The sequence below is a fragment of the Hypanus sabinus genome, chromosome 21 (assembly GCF_030144855.1).
Source record: "Hypanus sabinus isolate sHypSab1 chromosome 21, sHypSab1.hap1, whole genome shotgun sequence".
Classification (NCBI taxonomy): domain Eukaryota; kingdom Metazoa; phylum Chordata; class Chondrichthyes; order Myliobatiformes; family Dasyatidae; genus Hypanus; species Hypanus sabinus.
Genome location: NC_082726.1, coordinates 49,341,029 through 49,365,611, shown reverse-complemented (window position 1 = coordinate 49,365,611; position 24,583 = coordinate 49,341,029). Strand labels below are relative to the sequence as shown.

Genomic DNA, 24,583 nt, shown 5'->3' with positions numbered 1-24,583 from the left:
CCTTTCACATCAGAAAGAACCTAGTGCTTTGTTGACAATGAAGGGCTTGTAAAGCACAGTAACCATTGTAATTTAGGAAACAGGACACATTTCAGAATCGGGTTTATTGTCACTGAAATAATTCATGAAATTTGTTGTTTTATGACAAAGGTACAGTGCAGCCATAACGAATTAGATATTATAATAAATAAATACATAAATAGTGCACAAGTGAATAGCAAGGTAGTGTTCATGAATTCATGAACCGTTCAGAAATCTGATGGCGGAAGGGAAGAAGCTGTTCATAAAATATTAAGTGTGGATCTTCGGGGTCCTGTACTTTCTCCCTGATGGTATTAATGAGAATAAGGCATGTTCTGGATGTTGAGGGCCCCTAATGATAGATACCACCTTCTTGAGGCACCACTTTTCTGAAGATGTCTTTTGATGGTGGAGATACTTGTGCCCATGATGGAGCTGTCTGAGTCTACAACCCTCCGAAGCCTCGTACGATCCTCTGTAATGGCGCCTCCATAGCAGTATGGAGTAACAGTCAGAGTGTCCTCCATGATACATCTGTAGAAATTTGCTAGTCTTTGTTGACATACCAAACTATGTCAGATAAGTACAAATCAAACTGACCCTCATCGCACAACATCACCCAGAACCCTGATCAGCTTGCTGGTTTCTAGTTTTCCACAAGATGGGCTTCAGTCGCTGCTTCACGTTTGTAGCTTTTCTCAGGGGAACAGGACAATGCAAAAATTTCACCGATTTATCCCTTCCAGGACCGTGGGATTGATGACAGTATCTTCCAGAACCCAGCAAAGCTACACCTGACAATCGGGACACTCATCCTACTTAATGAGCAAGAAATTACAAAAGCATCTGAGTTGCTGCAGAAATGCAAAGAGGACTTCATTGAGTGAGTAAGATCTAAGGCAGTTTGCAGTGTTCCTTTGGTGCTCCAGCTGAACTAGGTTTATGTAAGATAGATGGTGCAAAAACTGATTATATGTCACAGTTAACCCATCCCAGTGTCTATGCTCCACAAGCACCTGTTAGCACAACTTTCTTTCAAGTATGGCAGTTGCCCCTCAATGCTTCTGTGCCTCATGCCTTGAAGGGTTGGGCAGTTTTGCCCAACGCATCACTGGCACCAGCCAACCTGCCATCAAGAACACATATTCAGAAAGGTGCTGGAAAAGGGCCAGTAACATCATGGAAGATGCCACCCACCTTGCTCACGGACTGTTTGTCCCACTCCCATCAGGGAGGAGGCTACATAGCATCCACACCAGGACCACCAGACTGAAAAACAGTTACTTTCCCCAAGCAGTATGGCTGATCAACACCCTCCACCCACTGACCCACCACTTCACCCCCCCCCGCCACCACTACTTTATCATTTCCCATCAGTCATCTCATGTACAGACTCTCCTGTGCCAAGTGTCATTTTATAGTCATACAATGAATATGTGTATAAGCTATCTTATGTATTTATATTTATTGTGTTTTTCTATTATTGTGTTCTTTATTCTGCTTTTTGTGCTGTGTTGGATCCAGAGTAACAATTGTTTGGTTCTCCATTATATTTAGGTACTAGAAATGATATTAAACAATCTTAAATCTCAACCATTCTCTGTGGTAGCAAATTATGCACACTCACCACTTCAATAACTAGGTTATGGTACAGTTTTAATGTATCTTCCCTACCTCCCCTTTGTAAAAATAAATTTTAGTGCCTCATTTGCTCTCTTTATGGTCATTGCTTTTAGTGTTCGGTTTATTCAAATTCAGGTTCAAGATTGTTTAATGTCATTTCCAGTACAGAAGTGTGTAGGAGAACAAAATGATTGTTGCACAAGAAAAAACACAAAAAGATAAAGAACACAACAATAAAGAAACACAATACATATATAAGATAGCTTATTAACATAGATTGTACAGTATGTCCAAAAAATGAAGCTAGACACAGGAGTGTCAGTACATAAGGTGGCTGGGAGGAAATTATAAAGTAGTAGTGCTGGGAAGGTGTGGAAGGGTGGGTTAGTTGCTGGAGGAATTCATCAGCCATACTGCTTGGGGAAAGTAACTGTTTTTGAAACTGGTGGTCCTGGCATGGCTGCTACGTAGCCTCCTCCCTGATGGGAGTGGGACAAGCAGTCCATGAGCAGGGTGGTTTTGGTCCTGATGTTACGGACCCTATTCTGGCACCTTTCTGTATATATATCCTCGATGGAGGGTAGGCTGGTGTTAGTAGGCTGCCTCAAAGCTTCGGTATCAGGTAAAGAACTGCCATCAACAAACAGTTGATTGTATAATAAATGTCAATTGGCAGTTTTGATTACCCATTTTAGAGCCTTCCTGTCCGCCACAGTTCAATTTCCATACCATGCAATGCTGCAGCTTGTTAGGATGTTCTCTACTGCACATTTGTAGAAGGATGTGAGTGTAGATGTGCCTAGTCCAGCTCTCTTCAGCCTTCTCAGAAAGTAGAGGTGTGGGTGAGCTTTCCTGATTGTGCAGAATACGTTATGGGACCATGATATGTGTATTCCCAGGAGTTTGAAACTGCTCACAGTTTCCACCGCTGTGCCGCCAATGTACAGAGGGGTGTGGGTGGTCCAAGTTCTCCTGAAATCACTAACCATCTCCATTATCTTGTTGACAATTGAGGAAGAGATTATTTTCCTTTTACCAGGCCTCGAGCTCGTCTACCTCCTCTCTGTAGGTTGTCTTATTGTATTTGTATTCTTCCTGCTGCCGATACCAATTTTCAAGCCAAGAAAAGGTTGAGTGAATAGCTCAACATGCAGAATCTGGCTGTAATTCTAAATGTCGGTAGCTAGAAGCTCGGGCTTTAATATTGCTCATCTGTTCAGATCTCCTACTGTGACTATATGCAGAAGCTTTATTTCATAAATGTTCATGTAGAGTCACAGCTCCATTGCCTGACATTAAGATGACATAGCAGTGTAACTAGTCCTGCCTCAAAGTTCCAGTCTCAGGTAAAGAGGTGCACCAGCAAGTAGTTCATTGTACAAATGGAGGGTAAATATCAGTTGGCAGGTAATTTGTGTCATTTGCTCCCAGTATATATAATCAGGGTGACATAATGGCACACACGAGGAAATCTGCAGATGCTGGAAATTCAAACAACACACACCAAGTGCTGGTGGACCACAGCAGGCCAGACAGCATCTATAAGGAGAAGCAGTTAGTCCTGACGAAGGGTCTCGGCCCGAAACGTCGACAGTGCTTCTCCTTATAGATGCTGCCTGGCCTGCTGTGTTCCACCAGCATTTAGTATGTGTTGTTTGGCATAATGGCACAGCTGGTAGAGTTGCTTCCTAACAACTCCTGGAGCCTGGGTGCACTCTGTGTAGAGTTTGTGTTTCCATACAGATGCTCCGATTTCTTCCCATACGTTTGGATTATTAGTTGCTGTAGCATGATCTTGACCTGCTGAGAAAATCAGTGAAAAATGGCAGATGAAAATTAATGCAGACATGTGTGAATATTGCTCTTTAGGAGGACACATCAGGGTAAGACTTACACAGTGAATGGTAGGGCACTGAGGAGTGCGGTAGAACAAAGGGGCCTGGGAATGTAGATCCATGTCCTTGAAAGTGGGATCACAGGTTTATATGGTCATAAAGAGAGTTTTTGGCACATTGGCCTTCATACATCATAGCACTGAGTGCAGCAGTTGTGATGTTATGTTGAAGTTGTATAAGATGTTGGTGAGGCCAACTTTGGAATATTGTGTACATTTCCAGTTACCCAAGTACAGGAAAGATATCAAAAACTTGAAAAATTTCCAAGGAGCTTGCTGAGAGTTGAAGACTCGTCTTATAGGGAGGGCACTGATTCCAATGTGTCCCAGTTAACTGAGAATCCATTGTATACAAATTTATGAGGGGTATAGATAGGGTAAATGCATGCAGGCTTTCTCCCCTTGTTGGGTGAGACTAGAATGAGAGGTCATAGGTTTAGGTGAAATATTTAAGGGGAATTTGGTGGGGGGGGACTTCTTCACTCAGAGGAGTGTGGAACGAGCTGGCAACAGATGCGGTGGATCCAGGTTCAATTGTAATGTTTAAAGAGATGTTTGGATAGATACATGGATGAGAGAGGTACGGAAGGATATGGTCCAGGTGCAGGTAGATGGGACTAGGAAGAAGACCAGTTTGACAGAGGAGGTCGACTGAAGGGCCTGTTTCCATACTTTAGTGCTCTACAACTTTATCATTCTACTGTACCAGCTACTGTAAATTACCCCTGTGTGTAGTTGAAAAGTAGGGCGAGTTAATGGGATTGTAGGAAGGATAGGTTAAAGGGAAAATTAGTGGGGAATGGGATTACTGTGTGAACTGGCATAAACTTTGGGTCAGAAAGGTCATTCCATCGTTGACACAAAAATCTGTGGACTGCCTGCTGTGCAATAAGAGAGGTTAGATTTACCCACCACTAGGTGTCATTAATCACTTGAAAATGCTCTGTGGATCACTACGTTGTGGCGTCCTTTCTCTTCAATCTGGATTGGACCAGTTTCGATCCGCAGTAGAACAATTGCATTCTGACCGGGTTACTACTAAGCGAAGTAGCAAAGAATAAATTTTCTGCCTCCAACGCAAATTCCAAATTGTTAAATCCACGGATAATATTGGTGGTGAGCTGCAACTAATTTGACAAAATTAGGGCTGAGGATCTGTACTATCTTAATTCATATTTATATGCTAACAATTTTCAAACATTTCAGTATAGGAAGCTGCTTGAAGCTAATGGCACAATTTAAATTACAATCTCCAAAACTCAACAGATTTAAAGACTCCAGCACATATTGGGGAAAACAAAACATTTGATGGCCTCTTGCAAAGATTGAAAACTGAGAGGAATCTCATGTAATTGGTGATGTGCTCTGGGGACTCCCACGAATGCTGACACATCCACTGGGCTCTGGTTCTAATTTCATAAAGATGGTGCTGGCAAAACAAAGGAAAATTGAGCTATTGCTGTGGCCAAATGTATTATTAATGAATGCATGGCAGCAGAAGTAAGACAACAGTAACTGAGTCAGAGAAAAACACAATTATGAGAAGCATTTGGTATATCCAGGACAGTGATGGGACTGGAAAATTTTTGCTATGAGGAAAGATGAAATTGCTTTCTTTGGAACAGAGGAGCCTGAGGGGAAATTTAATTGAAGTGTTTGTTAAATTATAAGAAATCTAGGCAGAATAAATAGCAAGGAGCTATTTCTTTCAAATGAGGAGCTGAGGGGATTGAAAACCAGGGGGTATAGATTTAAAGTAATTAGTATAAAAATTGAAGGTGAGATATGGGGGCCAAAAGCTACCCGTGGGAATCTGGAACTCACTGCCTGAAAGATTAATACAGATAGAAATAATCACCATATCTAAAAAATGGCTGAATATCTCCTTGAGAAGCTATGACCTACAGATCTATAGATATAGTTGCATGGTGGAGTAGGTTTTGTAACCTCCTTTTATTGAGTGGCTAGAGCATTAAGAACTGGTTGGTCACTGCATGTGTCAGAAGCTTCCTGTCAATCAGATCAACAACATTCTTTTTTTAGGTGTGGCTGGCAAGGCAACCAGTATTGCTAGTCCATAGTTGGTTGTAAGTACCAGGCTGTTCTGAGTCAGTCACATTGTTGTAAATCTGGTCATAAACTGGCTGTGCTGGGTCAGGATTGTGGATTACTTATCCTGTAGTAGATTGGTGAATCAGATGGGTTTTTAATGTATTTCATTGCCATTCTTCATACACGTGGCTTTTTGCTCCTGCTTTATTTATTTAATTAACAGCATTAAAGTTTCTCAGATGCTTTTGTGAGACATTTGGACTTGCGGCTTTACCTAATTCATCCAGTTATTTACCAACTGTACAGTTATATTTCTGAGATTGTGATTTTCCTACCATTTTGTTCTAAATTGTTCTATTCTAGAGTTTGATGTTTGGCAGCTCTATCTTTTCTAATGGGTAACTGTGGTTATTGAACTACATACGAGAAGAAATGCAGTTAAAATTAAACAGATTTGGAAATTGTCAAATTTTATTTGCTGTAAAAAGACTAAACATGCCTTTGCAATGATTTATGTCCCATGGATAACTTTTAACAATCCGCTCAGTATTTTTCTTAATAGATTGAGTGAATTTGTATGTAAAATATTTTTGGCACGCAACCCAGTCATTTAGTCCAAAAGATCTCCACCAGGACAAACTCCATGTGATGCTTCTGTATTTAACCCCTTCTTCATGTCCTTTTCTCCATCATGGACTTCTCCATGTTCCTAGAGAGATGGAATAGCTATGTAATGCCAACTTAACTGGAGAGCAAATCCATACTTCAACAGTGGAGGCAAAGGGACAGTTGATATTTGAGGCTGAGTCCCTCCATCAGGAGGAGCATAGAGGTGATAGCCACTCTGAAGAGTTGGTGAGGAGTAGGGGGGTGAGGCAGGAGCGAGCAAGCAATAGGTGGATCCATGTGAGGAGAGGTTGAAGAGCAGACAGGGCCAGGTGTGAGCAGGAAGGATGGATTTAGCAACAGAGTTGGGAGATGATAGTTGTCTCAACAAAGGGCTGCAGATTACAGTCAGTGTGAAGGAGGAATACTACACAAAAGGAGAAGAGTTGGGAGAATTCAGATTTATTATCACTGAATTATATGATGTGAAATCTGTCATTTTATGACAGTAGTACAGTGTAAAAACATATAAATTATATATTACAAAATAAATAAACAATGCAAAAATTAGTTTGGGTTCCTGGGTTCATGAACCGTTTATAAATTTTGTGGTGGAGGGTAAGAAACTGTGTCTGAATCATTGAGTGTTGGTCTTTTGGTTCCTTTACCTCCTCCCCAATGGCAGTAACCTGAAGAAGGCATGTCCTGCATGGTAAAAAGCTTTAGTGATGGATGCAGCCTTTTTCAGGTATCACTTCTCAAAGATGTCCTCGATGGTGGGAAGCTTGTGCCATGATGAAGCTAACTGACTCTACACCCTTTTGAAGATATCCTCGATGGTGGGAAGGCTTGTGCCCATGATGGAGCTGGCTAACTCTACACCGTATACAGCCTCTTACAATCTTATCCATTCCAGGCTATGATGCAACGAGTCAAAATGCTCTCTACCATATATCTAGAGAAATTTGTGTGTCTATAGTGATATAGCAAGTCTCCTCAAATTCCTAACAAATTACAGCCACTGGCATTCCTTCTCCATGATTACATCAGTGTGTGGGATCTAGCACAGATCCTCTGAAACATTAACACCTATAAACTTGAAGTTGCTCACCTTTTCCACCGCTGACTCCTCAATAGGACTCCTCACCAGGTGAGGGAGGGGAAAGAAACAGGGGAACTAGGGGTGGGGGTTTGAGAGTTCTGGATGGAAATGGATGTGCAGGAAGTCCTCGATGGATCAGCAGGCTGAAAATGGCCACTTAAGCAGAGTATGTTGAGAAGCAAATAGACGGGTTTGACTAAAGGGATGAGAGACCTGTTCTGCAGTATCGGTTTTGTGCATTTGTTTTTATAGATTAATTTTATTCATCACATGTACATCAAAACATGCAGTGAAGTGCATTGTTTGCAGCCAAGAATGTGCTGGGGGCATTCCATGACTGTCGCCTTGCCTCTGGTGCCAACATAGTATGCCCAAATTTATTAACCCTAACCCATACTGTATGTTTTTGGAATGTGGGAGGAAACAAGAGCACCTGGAGGATACCCATGCAGTCATGGGAAGAGCAAATAAACTCCTTACAGAAAGCTAATCAGTGATTGATGGTGTCGCACTAATCACCACATTACCATTTTTATTTAGGTTTTATTATATGCAGTAATAGGCAGAAACTGTATTTCCTGATGTCATATTTAGGAGAGGAGCAATAAGAAATGTTAGTGAGGTTTGCAACTCATTACATTTAATAGGGAGCAGCTCTTTATATTTAAAATCAAAAAAACTTAGAAGTCTAGTGGAAAGTTCCTGATTGAGAAGTTGAAGAACCTGGGCCTCTGTACCTCCCTCTGCAATTGGATCCTCAACTTCCTAACCAGAAGACCACAATCTCTGCAGATTGGTGGTAACATATCCTCCACACTGACGATCAAGATTGGTGCACCTCGGGTGTGTGCTTAGCCTGCTGCTCTACTCTTTATATACACTTGACTGTGTGACTAGGCATAGCTCAAATACCATCTATAAATTTACTGGTGATACAACCATTGTTGGTAGAATCTCAGGTGGTGACGAGAGGGTGCACAGGAGTGAGATGTGCCAACTAGTGGAGCGGTCCCGCAGCAACAACCTGGCACTCAACGTCAGTAAGATGAAAGGGCTGAATGTGGACTTCAGGAAGGATGAGACAAAGGAACACATACCAATCCTCAAAGAAGGATCAGAAGTGGAGAAATTGAGCAGCTTCAAGTTCCTGGGTGTCAAGATCTCTGAGGATCTAACCTGGTCCTAACTTATCAATGTAGTTATAAAGAAGGCAAGACAGTGGCTATACTTCAGTAGGAGTTTAAAGAGATATGGCTTGTCAACAAGTACACTCAAAACTTCTATAGATGTACCATGGAGAGAATTCGGACAGGCTGCGTCACTGTCTGATATGGGGGTGAAGGGCTACTGCACAGGACTGAAAGAAGCTGCAGAAGGTTGTAAATCTAGTCAGCTCCATTTTAGGTACTAGCCTACAAAGTACCCAGGACATCTTCAGGAAGCAGTGTCTCAGAAAGACAGCATCCATTATTAAAGACCTCCAGCACCCAGGGCATGCCCTTTTCTCACTGTTACCATCAGGTAGGAGGTACAGAAGCCTGAAGGCACTCACTCAGCGATTCAGGAACAGCTTCTTCCCCTCTGCCATCTGATTCCTAAATGGACATTGAACCCTTGGACACTATCTCACTTTATTAAAAAAATATACAATATTTCTGTTTTTGCACATTTTTAATCTGTTCAATATATGTACATTAGAATTGATTTACATATTTATTATTATTTTCTTCTATATTATGAATTACATTTATAAAATGGAGTTAAGGAATAGGAGGAGAAAGCAGGAACGGGATACTGATTGTGGATGATCAGCCATGATCACTGTGAATGGTGGTGTGGGCTTGATGGGCCGAATAGCCTACTCCTGCACCTATTGTCTATTGTCTACTGCATTGAACGGCTGCTGTTAAGTTAACAAATTTCCCGTCACATGCTGGTGATAATAAACCTGATTCTGAAAGAGCAGGAGAGTGGATGATAGTTGTACAGAGCAAGCACAAGCACAGTGAGTTGAAGAATCTCCTGTAATGAATGATTCTGATCATTTTCAATGCGATGCTGCTTTGAAATGCGAGGCCATTGTGCTTTTAAAGCCAAGTTAAGAAATTAGCAGTCAAAACAAAAAGGTGAATCCAGCTAGCAATGTGTTGTGATGGAACTGAGTTTGTCTCTTCACCAGTTAGCAAAGCTTTGTCAAGTAAATTAACCCGTCAACAAAAAAAATAAACAAGGCTTTTCTTTGCCACAAATCTTTGCTAAAGCAAAATCTGTAAACAAGTGCAGTTTTAAAGGAGCAGCCATGGATTACGTGTGTTTCTGAACTCTGAGAGAACTGTGCCAAGGCACTCTGTGACACAACATGATGTTTCAGCAGCAGCGCTGCCAACCACAGATTGACCTCCTTGCCCAGTTCCCCTTGATAGTTGGAAGCACTGCTTCAGGGCAGATTTAAACCAGAAACAAATTGAGGCTTTGTTTTAGAATGAAAAACTGATTATTCAACAGAAAAGATTTGTGCATTTTAGTATAATGAGGTGCTAGATCGTCACACTCGTGATAAGGTTTACAGCCATGCTTTCAGAAGTCCCAGGCTGCCTGCTTGTAAAATCCTCTATCCTGAGCAGCTTTAAAGATCTCTGCTGTTGAGGTAACAGAAAATGTGATATTTATGTAAATTAAGGACATAGGTACTTTACAGTGTAAAGTGTATTTTGTTGTGCATTTAATTGTTTTAATAAATTGGAGATAAAAGTGATGAACAGTGAAAATGGTAATTTAACAGCATTTGCGGGGAAGATAGGTTCATCTGTTTTTCCTCTTACAGGACTCACACAAAGTGCTCGAGGAACTCACCTGAAGAGTCTCTGCTTGAAATGTTGGCTCTTTATTCATCTCCATAGAAGCTGCGTTCCTCCACCATTTTGTGTGTTTTACTTTTGTTTTCCACCATCAGCCGAATCTCTTCCATCTTTCTTCTTTACCCTTTCCTCTTTTGTGCTGCATATTAACAATATTTTTTTTAGTTTTTTTATTTAACCTTTGCAACTTGCTTTTAATCTGTGCAGTTACAAACCTCAGATTTCTTTAGGCACTCAATTTAAAAATTCTTATGTTTGATTACCTTCATGATTTCACTTCTCCTTTTGACCAGTTTTGGCCCCTTTCAAACATTGTCTACCCCTGACTCTGGCCCCTAGTGTAAACCACTCCTTGTGTAAAGTACTCCTAGTTTAAATTACAGTCAAAGCCTGTCTGTGGGAATACTGGCCCTGAAGCCTCAGGTTTCTCCACCTCCTTTTAGAACAGGCTATTTTGCCTTGGTGTTCCTTTTTTATTTTATGTATTTTATTTATTTAGAGGTATAGCATGGAATAGGCCCTCCCGGCTGTTTGGCCCTCACCACCCAGTAACCCCTAACTTAACCCGAGCCTAATCATTGGACAATTTACAATGGCCAATTAACCTACTAACCGGACTGGGAGCACGCAGAGAAAAGCCATGTCTTCCTTCGGGAAGGCATACAAATTCCTTTCAGTGGACATCAGGCTTGAATTCAGAACTCCCAACGCCTCGAGCTGTAATAATGGCATGCTGGCCGCTATGCTATCGTGGTGCCCATGGCACAAAGTTTGAATTTGTAATAGGAACTTTTCTATCTTAAGGACTCTATTTTAAGGAAACTTTTCTTTTACATTTGTTTAGCCCAGGGATTCCCAACTTGGGACACCTCCATTAATGGTAAGGCTCCATGGCATAAGAAACGTTGGGAACCTCTGGTTTATGCGAACTATGATGACAGCTGTTTAAATGAGATGGTTGGTGAAGATCCAGATGTTCATCTGTCATAATTGAAGCCTTGGTTGTCCATAGCTGAAATAAAAATGGCAGGCAAAAATAAATTTGAGTGTAGGGTTGTGGAGGTAAAAAGTCAATTTGGATAGCAATGGAACTCAACTCAACAGTTCAAGAGCAGATGAGCTGAGGCAGAGTTGCAAATGATGATAAACTGAGAATGGATTTCACTTGGATACGAGTTAAGGAACTAATAAAACAGGAATTGGCAATGGCCATTTAAAAGTATTATATATTCCATACAAAAACTTATCACTCTGTCCAGCATTCCATTCTGAAGTAATCTTGCAAGCTAAAATGGTAGGATGTCCAATTTCTCTTGTAATGTGTTTATTTTGAATATAATCTGGTGGATTTTCAGTCGTGGATGAAAGACATTAAACTGTCATAAACTACAAAGATCATTAATGGACCTATCCTAATAAACCTGATAGATTTTCATACTGTGTGACTTCATAGTAATACTCAGGCATAGCAGATAAACAAGCATTTTTCTTAGTTAATGTAATATAAAAACTGATTTTATTGATGTCTTTGGTCTCTTTTTAATTTGAATTCGTACTCTAGAAGTTTGAGCCCATCATGTATCAGTACTCTGCTTCTTGCCAGATTGCAAGATTAGATTAACATTCTTAATGTTAGCCACAGCGTTTTATAGCAAGGTACAGGAAGGCAGAAAAAAGTGGTATGTTTCACAACTGTGTGTCCTCAGTTCTGTGCTAGCTAACTTATATTGGCATTGATTTGTTTTTTTTTCATTCTCACTCCTTTATTTCAACTCCTTCCATATTTTTGTTGCCCTCCTTGAAGCCAAGCATCTTTGATCTCTAGCAAGGGAAAATCTGCAGACACACAAAATGCTGGAGGAACTCAGCAGACCAGGCAGCATCTATGGAAAAGAAGTACAGTCGACGTTTTGGGCCGAAACCCTATGATCTCTTCTCATTCCTATCATCAGGGAGGACAGGAGTCTGAAGACTCACTGACAATCAACACTGGTGCACTTCAGGGGTGTGTGCTTAGCCCGCTGCTCTACTCTGTATTCCAATGACTGCGTGGCCTGGCATCACTCAAATACCATCTCTAGATTTGCTGATGATATATCCATTGTTGGTAGAATCTCAGGTGGTGATGAGAGGGCGTACAGGAGGAGTGAGATATGCCAACTAGTGGGTGGTGTCACAGCAACAACCTGGCACTCAATGTCAGTAAGACGACGGAGCTGATTGTGGACTTCAGGGAAGGTAAGACGAAGGAACACATACCAATCCTTATAGAGGGATCAGAAGTGGAGAGAGTGAGCAGTTTCAAGTTCCTGAGTGTCAAGATATCTGAGGATCTAACCTGGTCCCAACATATCAATGCAATTATAAAGAAGGCAAGACATTGGCTATACTTCATTAGGAGTTTGAAGAGATTTGGTATCTCAACAAATACATTCAAAAAACTTCAATAGGTGTACCGTGGAGAACATTCTGACAGGCTGCATCACTGTCTGGTCTTTTTTAGGGGAGGGGGTGTTACTGCACAGGACCAAAAGAAGCTGCAGAAGGTTGTAAATCTAGTCAGCTCCATCTTGGGTTCTAGCCTACAAAGTAACCAGGACACCTTCAAGGAGTGATGTCTCAGGAAGGCAGCGTCCATTATTAAGGACCTCCACCACCCAGGGCATGTCCTTTTCTCACTGTTACCATCAGGTAGGAGATACAGAAGTCTGAAGGCACACGCTCAGCGATTCAAGCACAGCTTCTTCCGCTCTGCCATCCGATTCCTAAATGGACAATGAACCCCTTGATACTACCACCTCACTTTTTAAAATATGTAGTATTTCTGTTTTTGCACGATTTTTGATCGATTCAATATACATAAACAATAATTTATTTATTTATTATTATTTTATTTTGTGTTTTTTTCTTCTATATAATGTGTTGCATTGAACTGCTGCTGCAAAGTTAACAAATTTCACGACACGCTGGTGATAATAAACCTGATTCTGACTCTGATATTCAACATTTTAAGAACAACTTCTCTCCCTCTACTACCAGATTTCTGAATAGTCCATGAGCACAGCCTCACTATTCTTACCTTGCTTTATCTATCTATCTATCTATCTATCAGTTATCTATCCAACTTTATCATAATTGTTGTGTACTGCACTGTCCTGCTGCCACAAAACAAAAAATTTCATTAAATATGACGGAGTTGGTAAACCCAATTCTGATTCTGCTCTTCTCCAATCCTAACTTTTTAACCTTGCTTAGTAACACACACACACACACAAAATGCTGAAGGAACTCAGCAGGCCAGGCAGCATCTATGAAGAGGGAAAAACGGTTGATATTTTGCACAAAGCTCCTTCATCAGGACACGCTTCAGTTTTATTTTACTCCCATTCTCACTGCCTCTTCAGCTGTCTTAGCCTCATCACTAGGTTTCCGTTCGTGAAACTGCACTTTTCCATATCCTCCCCTTTCGAACTCGGTACCTGAGAAAGTTTTTGATCTCCTGACCTTGCATAATTCAGCTTTATACATCGCAGTGCAGTGGCTACACTAAATGCAAGGCTTTCTTGAGATTGTCAATGTAAAAAAAACTGAAGCTTGAAGCAGGGAGGAAGTGATAAAATTAGTCCTGTGGTTTGTGGGGAGGTCAAATTAGAAACTCCATTTTCCATTCAGTTTGCTAAAGCTGCTGTAACCTTTAAAATTGTGTTACGTGGGAGAGAAAGGTAGAGGAATGAGTGGAGTGAAGGTGATAGACTTTGAACAGAAAAGCAAAATGTTGCCAATGTTGCAAAATTGTAAATACTAATCAAATTAGGCAGCAGTTGTGGAAGGATGAAAAGAGTTAACATTTCAGGTTGATGACCTTTCGGAATGGCATCATTTATTAGATAACAGATATAAAAAGAACTGCAACACACAACTGGAGGAACTCCCATGTATAGTTGAGTCATTGTTAAGACAGGGAACTCAGATGAATCACATGAGAAAGTCTGCAGATGCTGGAAATCCAAAGCAACACACACTAAGTGCTGGAGGAAGTCAGCAGGTCAAGCAGCATCTATGGAAAAGAGAAAACAGTCGACGTTTTGGGCAGAGTCCTGAAGAAGGGTCTCGACCTGAAACGTTGACTGTTTATACATTTCCATAGATGCTGCCTGACCTTCTGGGCTCCTCCAACATTTTTGTGTGTTGCCAGGGAACCCAGACCATTCAGCATGTTAGTTGACAGCACATGAACATTTCATGATGACAGCACATGAACATTTCTAGCACCGCGCATGTTGAGTTAGTTTTACATCCTTTCTCTTGTTTCTGTCACGTAGTCATTGGGTTTCTCTCTATTGCACGAATAACAATACAGCAGCAGTCAGCTCAGAATCACCAGAGGACATGAATATAAATGAGTACCAATGAATTCAGCCTTCTGCTTGAGTAAACATGTTTAAATGGTTTCTTTCCAAGGCCAGTGTTAAGATTGGAACATTGTTCCTCAGGAGATCATGACTCACACCCGAAATGATGCTTGTTAAGAAAGGATCCTTTGGTTTGTATTCAAGTACCCGTGAAATAATTGTTTATGTTAGTTTATCCCTGCAAGCAGCCTAAACGCTACACCTGCTCATTCACCTCTATTCCGGGCCCCAAACAGTCCTTCCTGGTGCGGCAACACTTCACCTGCGAATCTGCTGGGACTGTCTGCTGTGTCCGGTGTTTCCCGATACAGCCTCCTCTACATTGCTAAGACCTGTCATAAATTTGGGGACCGCTTCGTTAAAGCACCTCCGCTCCATCCGCCGAAAGCAGATCCTCCCAGTGTCCAAACATTTTAATTCCGATTCCCATTTCCGTTCCAACATGTTGGTCCACGACCTCATCTTGGTACAGAAGGAGGCCACTCACAGAGTAGAGGAGCGACACCTTATATACTATCTGGCTAACCTCCAACCTGATGGCATGAATATTGACTTCTCCTTGCAGTTATAAAAAAAATTCCCTCCCCCTCCCGCCTTCTTCTATTCCCCATTATGGCCTCTTACCTTTTCTCACAAGCCTATCACCTCCCGCTGGGTCTTCTGCTCCTTCCTTTTCTCCTACAGTTCACTCTCCTCTCCTATCAAATTCCTTCTTCTCCAGCACTTTGCCTTTCCTACCCAACTGGCTTCAAAAGATTCAAAGTACATTTATTATCAAAGTATGTATACTTTTTAAAATATACAGTATTTCTGTTTTTGCACATTAAAAAAATCTATTCAATACACAAAATGGATTTATTTATTATTATGTTTTATTTTTTTCTCTCTCTGCTAGATTATGTATGGCATTGAACTGCTGCTGCTAAGTTAATAAATTTTACATCACATGCCAGTGATAATAAACCTGATTCTGATTCTGAATTATACAACCTTGAGATTTGTCTGCTTACAGGCAGCCGCAGAACAAGAAACTGGCTGTCCTCCTTTTCCTCCCCCACCTTCCTTTCCAGTTCTGAGGAAGAGTCTCAACCTGAATCATCAAATTATTACTATGTAATTATTACTATTACTATGGAATTACTCATTTCCATAGATGTTGCTTGACTTGCTGAGTTCCTCCAACAGTTTTTTGTGTGTATTGTTCTGGATTTCCAGCATCTGCGGACTTTCTTGTTTATATACTAGTTTTGCAGTGTCTTCTTCATATGCACTGTACATGTGACAGTAGAACTAGGAAATACAACATTATAAAATGTTTTACATTAGAGTCAAAGAGTATTTCAGCATGGATTAACACAAACGATTCTGCAGATACTGGAAATCTTCGACAATGCACACAAAATGCTGGAGAAGCTCAGCAAATCGTAGCATCAATAAACAGCTGCCATTTTGGGCTGAGACCCTCCATCAGGAAGGGAAAGGCAGGAGGAGGAAGTCAGAATGAGAAGGTGGAGGGAATGGAAAGGAGTACAAGCTAGAAGTTGATAGGTGAAACCAGGTGAGGGAGGAGTGAAGAAATAAGAAGCTGGGAGATGATAGGTGGAGATGGTGAATTTTAATCCCCACCATAGATGCAGCCTGACTTGCTAAATTCCTCCAGCACTTTGTATGTGTTAATACAGCATGAAAATGGGCCCTTCGGCCCATCTGGTCCGTGCCAACAACAGCATCCTCCCTGATAGTTCCAGTTGCCTATTTTCATCCCATAACTCTCCATGTACCTATACAAATGCTTCTTAGATGTTGCAATTGTACCTACCTCTACTACTTCCTCTGGCAACTCGTTCCAGATACTCACTGACTGGTGGTGTGCTGTAGGGATTGGTGCTGGGTCAGTCACTGTTTTTTATTTAATTTTTATTTTTATTGAGATCCAGCGTGGAGTAGGCCCCTCCAGCCGTACACACACCCTGCCGCACAGCAACCCACTGATTTAACCTGACCCTAATCACAGGACAATTTACAATGACCGATTAACATACCAACTGGTACATCTTTGGACTGTGGGAAGAAACTAGACCACCTGGAGGAATCCCATGCAGTCATGGGGAGAATGTACAAATACAGAAGGCACAGAATATATACATCCCAAAGAAGAAATGGTGGCAGGAATTGAATCCTGGTCACTGGTACTGTAAAGTGTTGTGCTAACCGCTGTACCACCATGTCACCCCATCATTTCTATTAAAGACTTAGATGATAATCATTAGTCATGGGGGATTTCAACATGCAGGTAGATTGGGAAAATCGGGCTGATGCTGGGTACCAAGAGGGGGCAGTTCTAGAATGCCTATGAGATGGCTTTTTAGAGCAGCTCATGGTTGAGCCCTCTAGAAGATCAGCTATTCTGGATTGGGTATTGTGCAGTGAACCAGAATTGATTAGAGAGCTTAAGGTCAAATAATCCTTAGGGAAAATGATCATAATATGATTGAATTCACCCTGAAACTTGAGTAGAAGCTGAAGTCAGATGTATCAGTATCACAATGGAGTGAAGGGAATTACAGAGGCATGAGAGAGGAGATGACCAGAATTGACTGAAAAAAAACCACTGGCAGGGATGACAGGAGAGCAGAAATAGTTGGAATTTCAGAATGCACAGGATATATACATCCCAAAAGAAGAAGAAGTATTCTAAAGGCAAGATGACATAACTGGTAAACAAGAGAAGTCAAAGCTAATAATAGAGAAAAATTAGTGGAAGGTTAGAGAAGTTGAAGGCTTTCAAATACCAACAGAAGGCAACAAAAAAGTCATTATGTAAGTAAAGATGGAACATGAATGTAAGCAAGCCAGTAATATTAAAGAGGATACCAAAAGTTTTGTCTGATACAGAAAGTGTAAAAAAAAGAGGTAAGAGTGGAAAATGTTGCTGGAAAGATAGTAATGGGGGACAAGAAATGGTGGGATGAATGGAGTAAGTATATTGCATCAGTCTTCACTATGGAAGACACTAGCAGTATGGTGGAAGTTCCGGGTGTCAGGGTACAGGAAATGTGTGAAATTGCAAAGTGTGTGAAGTTTCTTGGGAAACTGAAAGGTCTTGGGGTAGGTAAGTCACCTGGACTAGAGGGTGCACACCACAGTGTTCTGAAAGAAGCTGCTGGAGAGAGTGTGGAGGCATTAGTAATGATCTTTCAAGAATCACTAGATTCTGGTATGGTTCCAGAAGATTGGAAGATGGCAAATGTCACTCCACTCTTGAAGAAGGGAGAGAGGCAGAAGAAAGGAAACTATAGGCCAGTTAGTCTGACCTCTGTGGTTGGGAAGAATTTAGAGTCGATTGTTAAGGATGTGGTTTGGGGTACTTAGAGGCACATAAGAATCAGAATCAGGTTTATTATCACTGGTATGTATTGTGAAATTTGTTAACTTCGCAGCAGCAGTTCAATGTAATACATAATATAGAAGAAAAAAAACACAAAATAAAATAATAATAATAAATAAATAAATAAATAAATAAATAAATCGGTTGCATTTTACGTATATTGAATAGATTGAAAATCGTCCAAAAAACAGAAATAATATATATTTAAAAAGTGAAGTAGCGTTCAAGGGTTCAATGTCCATTTAGAAATCAGATGGCAGAGGGGAAGAAGCTGTTGCTGAATCACCGAGCGTGTGCCTTCAGGCTTCTGTACCTCCTACCTGATGGTAACTGAGGACTGGGTGCTGGGGGTCCATAATAATGAACACTGCCTTTCTGAAACACCGCTCCTTGAAGATGTCCTGGGTACTTTGTAGGCTAGTACCCAATACTAAATTTACAACTCTCTGCAGCTTCATTTGGTCCCGTGCAGAAGCACCACCACCCCCCCCCCCCCCCCCCCGCCTGTCAGAGTGCTCTCCATAGTACAGCTATAGAAGTTTTTGAGTATATTTGTTGACATACCAAATCTCTTCAAACACCTAATGAAGCACAGTCGTTGTCTTACCTTCTTTATAACTACATCGATATGTTTGGACCTGGTTAGATCCTCAGAGATCTTGATACCCAGGAACTTGAAACTGCTCACTCTCTCCACTTCTGATCTCTCTATGAGGATTGGTATGTGTTCCTTCATCGTACCCTTCCTAAAGTCCACAATCAGCTCCTTCATCTTACTGACATTGAGTGCCAGGTTGTTGCTGAGACACCACCCACTAGTTGGCATATCTCGCTCCTGTATGCCCTCTTGTCACCATCTGTGATTCTACCAACAATGGTTGTATTATCAGCAAATTTATAGATGGCATTTGAGCTATGCCTAGCCACACAGTCATGAGTACAGAGAGAGTTGAGCAGTGGGCTAAGCACACATCCCTGAGATGCACAAGTGTTGATCATCAGCAAGATAAAATAATCCGTAATCAGCATTGTTTTCTCAAGGGGAAATCTTGCCTCACTAATCTGTTGGAATTCTTTGAAGAAGTAACAAGCAGGATAGACAAAAGAGAATCATTTGATGTTGAGTACTTGGATTGTCCGAAGGCCTTTAACAAGGTGTCACACATGAGACTGCTGAACAAGCTATGAGCCCAAAGTATTACAGGGAAGATTCTAGCATGGATAAAGCTACAGCTGACAGTCAGGTAGCAAAGAGTGGAAATAAAGGGAGCCTTTTCTGGTTGGCTGCTGGTGACTAGTGGTGTTCCACAGGGATCTGTGTTGGGACTGATTCTTTTTACATTATATGTCAATGATTTGAATGATGGAATTGATTGCTTTGTTGCAAATTTTTCAGACAATACGAAGATAAGTGGAGGGCAGGTATTTTTGAGTAAATAGAGAGTATATCTATAGAAGGACTTACAGTAGATTAGGAGAATGGTCAATGAAATAGATGAAATACAGTGTTGGGAAGTGTATGGTCATGCACTTTGGTAAAAGTAATGAAAGAGTTGACTATATTCTAAATGGAGAGAAAATACAAACATCTGAAGGCCAAAGGCACTTGGGATCCTTGTACAGAATTCCCTAAAGGTTAAGTTACAGGTTGAGTGTGTGGTAAAGAAGACAAATGCATTTGTTTCAAGCGGGCTAGAATATAAAAGCAAGGATGTAATGTTGAGACTTTATAAAGCACTGTAAAGTCTCACTTGGAGTATTGTGAGCAGTTTTAGGCCCCTTATCTTAGAAAGGATGTGCTGAAATTGGAGCGGGCTCATAGGAGGTTCATAAAAATTGTCATATGAGGAGTGTTTGATGGCTCTGGACCTGTATTCACTGGAATTCAGAAGAATGAGGGTGACCTCATTGAAATCTATCAAATAGTGAAAAACCATGATAGGGTCGACGTGGAGAGGATGTTTCCTATGGTGGGAGAGCCTAAGACGAGAGGACACAGGCTCATAATAGAGGGGCGTCCTTTTAGAATGGAAATGAGGAGGAATTTCTTTGGCCTGAGAGTGGTGAATTTGTGGAATTCTTGCCACAGGCAGCTGTGGAGGCCAAGTCTATATGTATCTTTAAGGCAGAGGTTGATAGATTCTTGATTGGTCGGGGTATGAAGGGATATGGGGAGAAGACAGGAGACAGGGGCTGAGAGGAAAGTAGGATCAGCCGTGATGAAATGACGGAGCAGTCTTGATGGGCCGAATGTCCTAATTCTGCTCCTTTGTCTTGTGGTCTTCCTGTCTTACAATGTAGTAAACTGGATCACCACATCTGTGGGCTGTTTAGTCCTCTCCATAGATGCTGCCTGACTTGCTAAGTTCCTCCACCATTTTGTACGGGACTTTCAGAAAACAATCTACTTTCAAACTGAAAGAAAGAGAAGTTGCAAATGAAGCGCAGCTGGGACAAGCCGTATGTTATTGAAGGAATTGCACAGAGTGGACGACAGTGGCAGATTATGTGCATCAATTCAGCCTCAATCATTTAAAGCAGTGATTGACTGACAACTCTTCTTGATTGTGGAGTCACTTAATTGAGTTCACTTTTGCTTAGAATATTGTTGCTCTATGCGCCCTTTTGTTTCATTTTTCAAAGTTCAAAATTCAAAGTAAACTTATACTAAAAGTACATATACGACCTTGAGATTCATTTTCTTGGGGATATTCACAGCAGATGCAAATAGAATTGGTGAATAAAACTACACACAAAGGCAGACAACCAATGTGCAAAAGACAGCAAATCATTCAAATACAAAAAGGAATACAATAAATATATAGATAGATAACTAACTAACTAACTGTCTAATATTGAGAATGAGTTGCAGAATCTTAGAAAGTAGGTCCATGGGTTGTGGAACCAATTCAGTGTTGTGGTGAGTGAAGTTATCCACTTTGGTTCAGGAGCCTGATAGTTGAGGGGTAATAACTTGTAGTGCGGAACCCAAGGGTCCTGTACCTCCTTCCTTGCAGATCCTTTTCTGGTTGGCTACCTGTGACTAGTGGTGTCCACAGAGGTTAGTATTAGGACCACTTCTTTTTATGGTGTATACCAATGATTTAGATGATGGAATTGATGGCTTTGTTGCCAAGTTTGCAGATGATACGAAGATTGGTGGAGGACAGGTAGTGCTGAGGAAACAGTTTGGATGCAGAAGGACCTAGACAGGTTAGGAGAATAGGTAATAAAGTGGGAAATGAAATACAATATTAGAAAATGCATGGTCTGTATTGTAGGGCTGACAATACGATACAGGTGACTGCAGATAACCCAGCCAGTGGAAACGTTAGCTCCATATATGTCAAACTCCTCGGGAAGTTTGTACGTTTCAATGAGATGACCTCTTATTAGCCTGAGATCATGGGCCTAGTGTTCTGAATCTCTCCTCATATGACAAACATATCATCCCACTAATCATCATCAAGGATCTTCACTGAACTCCTTCAAATACAAGCATATTCTCCTTCATGAAGGGAGACCAGAGCTATGCATGACATTACTGAAGCATTCTCACCAAAGCTCTATTATTGTATGCAGGTCCTCTTACAACAGAAGCAAATGTACTTTCTGTTCATTCTAGTTATTCCTGCATGTTAATATTGAGTGATATATGTACAAGGACAATGGGTTCCAACACCTTTCATTATCTCAACATTGTAACATTTACTCTCCCTTTCTAATTTTTTGTGTTAAAAATGAATAATCTCACATTATATTCACTTCACCTTCCTGTATCCCCCTGAAGGATGGAATCATACACAGACAAAGCCCTGTGGCCCACCTAACTAGTCCCATTTTCCTGCATTTGGCCCATATCCCTCTAGACCTTTTTCTATCCATATACTTATGAATATTGTTACTGTACTGGCCTCAACTACTTTCTCTGACAGCTCATTCCACAAAGCATCTTGTTGCTCATGCTGCCAACCAGCATTCTGCCATCTGTAAGTTTGGATATATTACCCATTGATATATTACCCCAGCTATTCACAATCATTGATATAGATTGTGAGTAGCTGGGACTCCATCACCAATCCCCACTATACTTAACTTCATAGCTGCTCAAACAAGAAATTCCTACTCTCCTTCTTGGCAGTTAATTTCTTTACAAATTTAATCAGCATGATTACGCTTAGACTAATTTCTTCGAGCTGCTCATTCATATTCGACCTATATTTTTCTCACTGTTTCCTGCTGATTTCCTGCATCCTCTTCCAGGCATATATACACATTATTTCAAAATGCACCTTTAATTTATCTACTTTAGGACTAATGCTGAGTGTATTTATTCAGATGAAGAATCTTCATTTCTGTCTTTTTACTTTTTTTTGCTGCTCTCAGCCATTCCAGGTAAACATTGGCATTACGGTGGCATCTGTAATGAAGATGCTGCCCCACAACTCCAGGGATCCCACCTTCATACCTGACCTCTGGTGGATGGTGCACAATCTCATTTTGACTTCATGAGTGTCCTCTGGGTGCTCCAGTTTCTTTGCATTTCCCAAAGATGTTTCATGGTAAATTGTTCCTGGTTTGTGGGTTAATGGTAGAATCTGCTGATATTCAGGTGGAGTGTGGGGAGAATAAAATGGGATTAGTGTAAAAGATGCACAGTTCTTGTCCTAGTGTGATGGACCTCGGGCCTGTTTCTTTGTTCCACAACTGTGAAAGTATTACATTTGTTTGCACTATGCAACTCTGCACAATTTATTTCCCGTCTTTCTAAATATTGCTTCAGCAAAGTCCTTCTACAATTTAGTTTAAAGTCTTTTTCTATAGCCATAACTGATCATTTTATTCAGTCATTGCCATGTGAAACTTCAGCCAGTAGTTCAGCTCCACCTTCCCTAGTCCCAGTTTAGTGTATGAATGTCTGCACACTATTACAGTACTGTGTTCAATTATTCATACTTATTATCCCCTATGTGAATTTGCAGGTGTCTCGGGTAGTAATTCAGAGATTATCACCTCTCTGGTTCGGCCTTTTAATTTGGATCCCACTTCCTCATATTTATGTTGAAGGACTTTGCTCTTTGTCCTTTTTATATTATTGGTTCTCTATAGACCACATCAATCAGAACTTTCCCCTGAGAGTCCATTCCTCTCTGGCCATGTGGAGATATCCAAAACACTGGTATTGACATGCAATGGAGCCTTCGAGGATCAAGCATGGATTTCCTCCAGTTGCTCTGGTTTCCTGCCACGTTTCAAAGGCATACTGTTGGGATTTGGATTGATGAATTGTGGGCCAACAGCATGGTGAGACTTGCAAGCTGACCCCCGCGGAATCCTGTGTTGATCATTGACTCAAAATGGCACCTTTTACCGTATGTTTCGATGAATATGCGACAAATAAAACTAATCTTTTATCTTTAGCTTTATCCATTGGATGCAGCACTGACATATTCCCATCTCTGTTCAATCCATCTCCTCCAGAAAGACGAGTTGTGATGATTGAACCTCACCACACCATCTCAGGTGACACTGCCATCTTTTGTGCCAGTCAACACTTTGCCAATCAATTGAAGATATTCCTTTAGTTTTCTCCTCCCTTGCAACTTGAAAAATGTTTGATTTCTAACTCCTTCTGGTTGAAATAAAAATTCGCCAACATAATCATAATAACTTTATATAATATCTTTCATACATTAAGATGCAGGTTCAGCGTGCTTTACATAGACTGTGAGGATGAATCAATATAGTCAAAAATACAAGACAATATTAAAAATAATAAGTAAAGGCAAACAGTATACAGAATAAAATGTGATTATACTGAATTATATAAATATAATCAACATCAACAGGCATTAGTTATTGTATAAGTAGGTTTGTAATTCTATAATTAAAAAGATAAGTTTTTAGAAGTGATTTGGAACGTTCCACAGTACTAGCCCAGCATATCCCAGTCAGGAGAGTTTTCCAGATTTTTGGTGCATAAGAACAAAAGGATTCATCACTAGTTCTTATATGCTCGGCTCTAGGAATACTAAGCAAACCAGTATTCGCAGATTAGGAATGTAAGGGGATAGACACTCCAAAATATATGGAGGAGCGAGATTATTCAGACTCATATACAATTAAGTGTATTTTAAAATTGATCCTAAAGGACGCAGGCAGCCAGTGTAATGATGCTAAAACTGGTGAAATGTGTTCAAAGTTTCTCTTTTTTTTTGGTTAAGATTGTTGCTGCTGCATTTTGAACAAGCTGCAGCTGATTATATCTTTCTTAGTGCAGAGAAGAGTGCATTACAGCAGTCTAGTCAGCTAAAAACAAAAGTGTGTATCAATTTTTCTGCATATTGAGATCTTATAAGAAATCGAACTTTTGCAATGTTCTTTAAATGACAGAACACAGTCTCAGTAATATGGTTGAAATTTAACTCAGAGTCAATAATACCGTCTAAATTCTTTGCTTTTGGCTTGATTTCTAAGGCAAAGGATCTTCACACTTTTTTATTGCTACCAATAACTAAAATTTAGTTTAAGGAAATTCAAACTTCTATAATGCTAGCAAGACCCTGGACCATAGGGTTTGGAGCCTTGGGGTTATCTGGTGTAACAGGCAAATACAGTTGTGTGTTG

General features: G+C 40.7%; 1 protein-coding gene across 2 annotated transcripts in view; it reads left to right on the top strand.

Moving 5' to 3' along the window:
• Positions 1 to 24,583, top strand: part of ascc1 (activating signal cointegrator 1 complex subunit 1) — a 64,608-nt gene that overhangs the window by 19,308 nt on the left and 20,717 nt on the right. For both annotated transcript variants that reach the window (XM_059946481.1, XM_059946482.1), the window contains exon 6: positions 768 to 904. In XM_059946481.1, the coding sequence (XP_059802464.1) occupies positions 768 to 904 (137 nt within the window). The remainder of the gene's footprint in view (positions 1 to 767; positions 905 to 24,583) is intronic.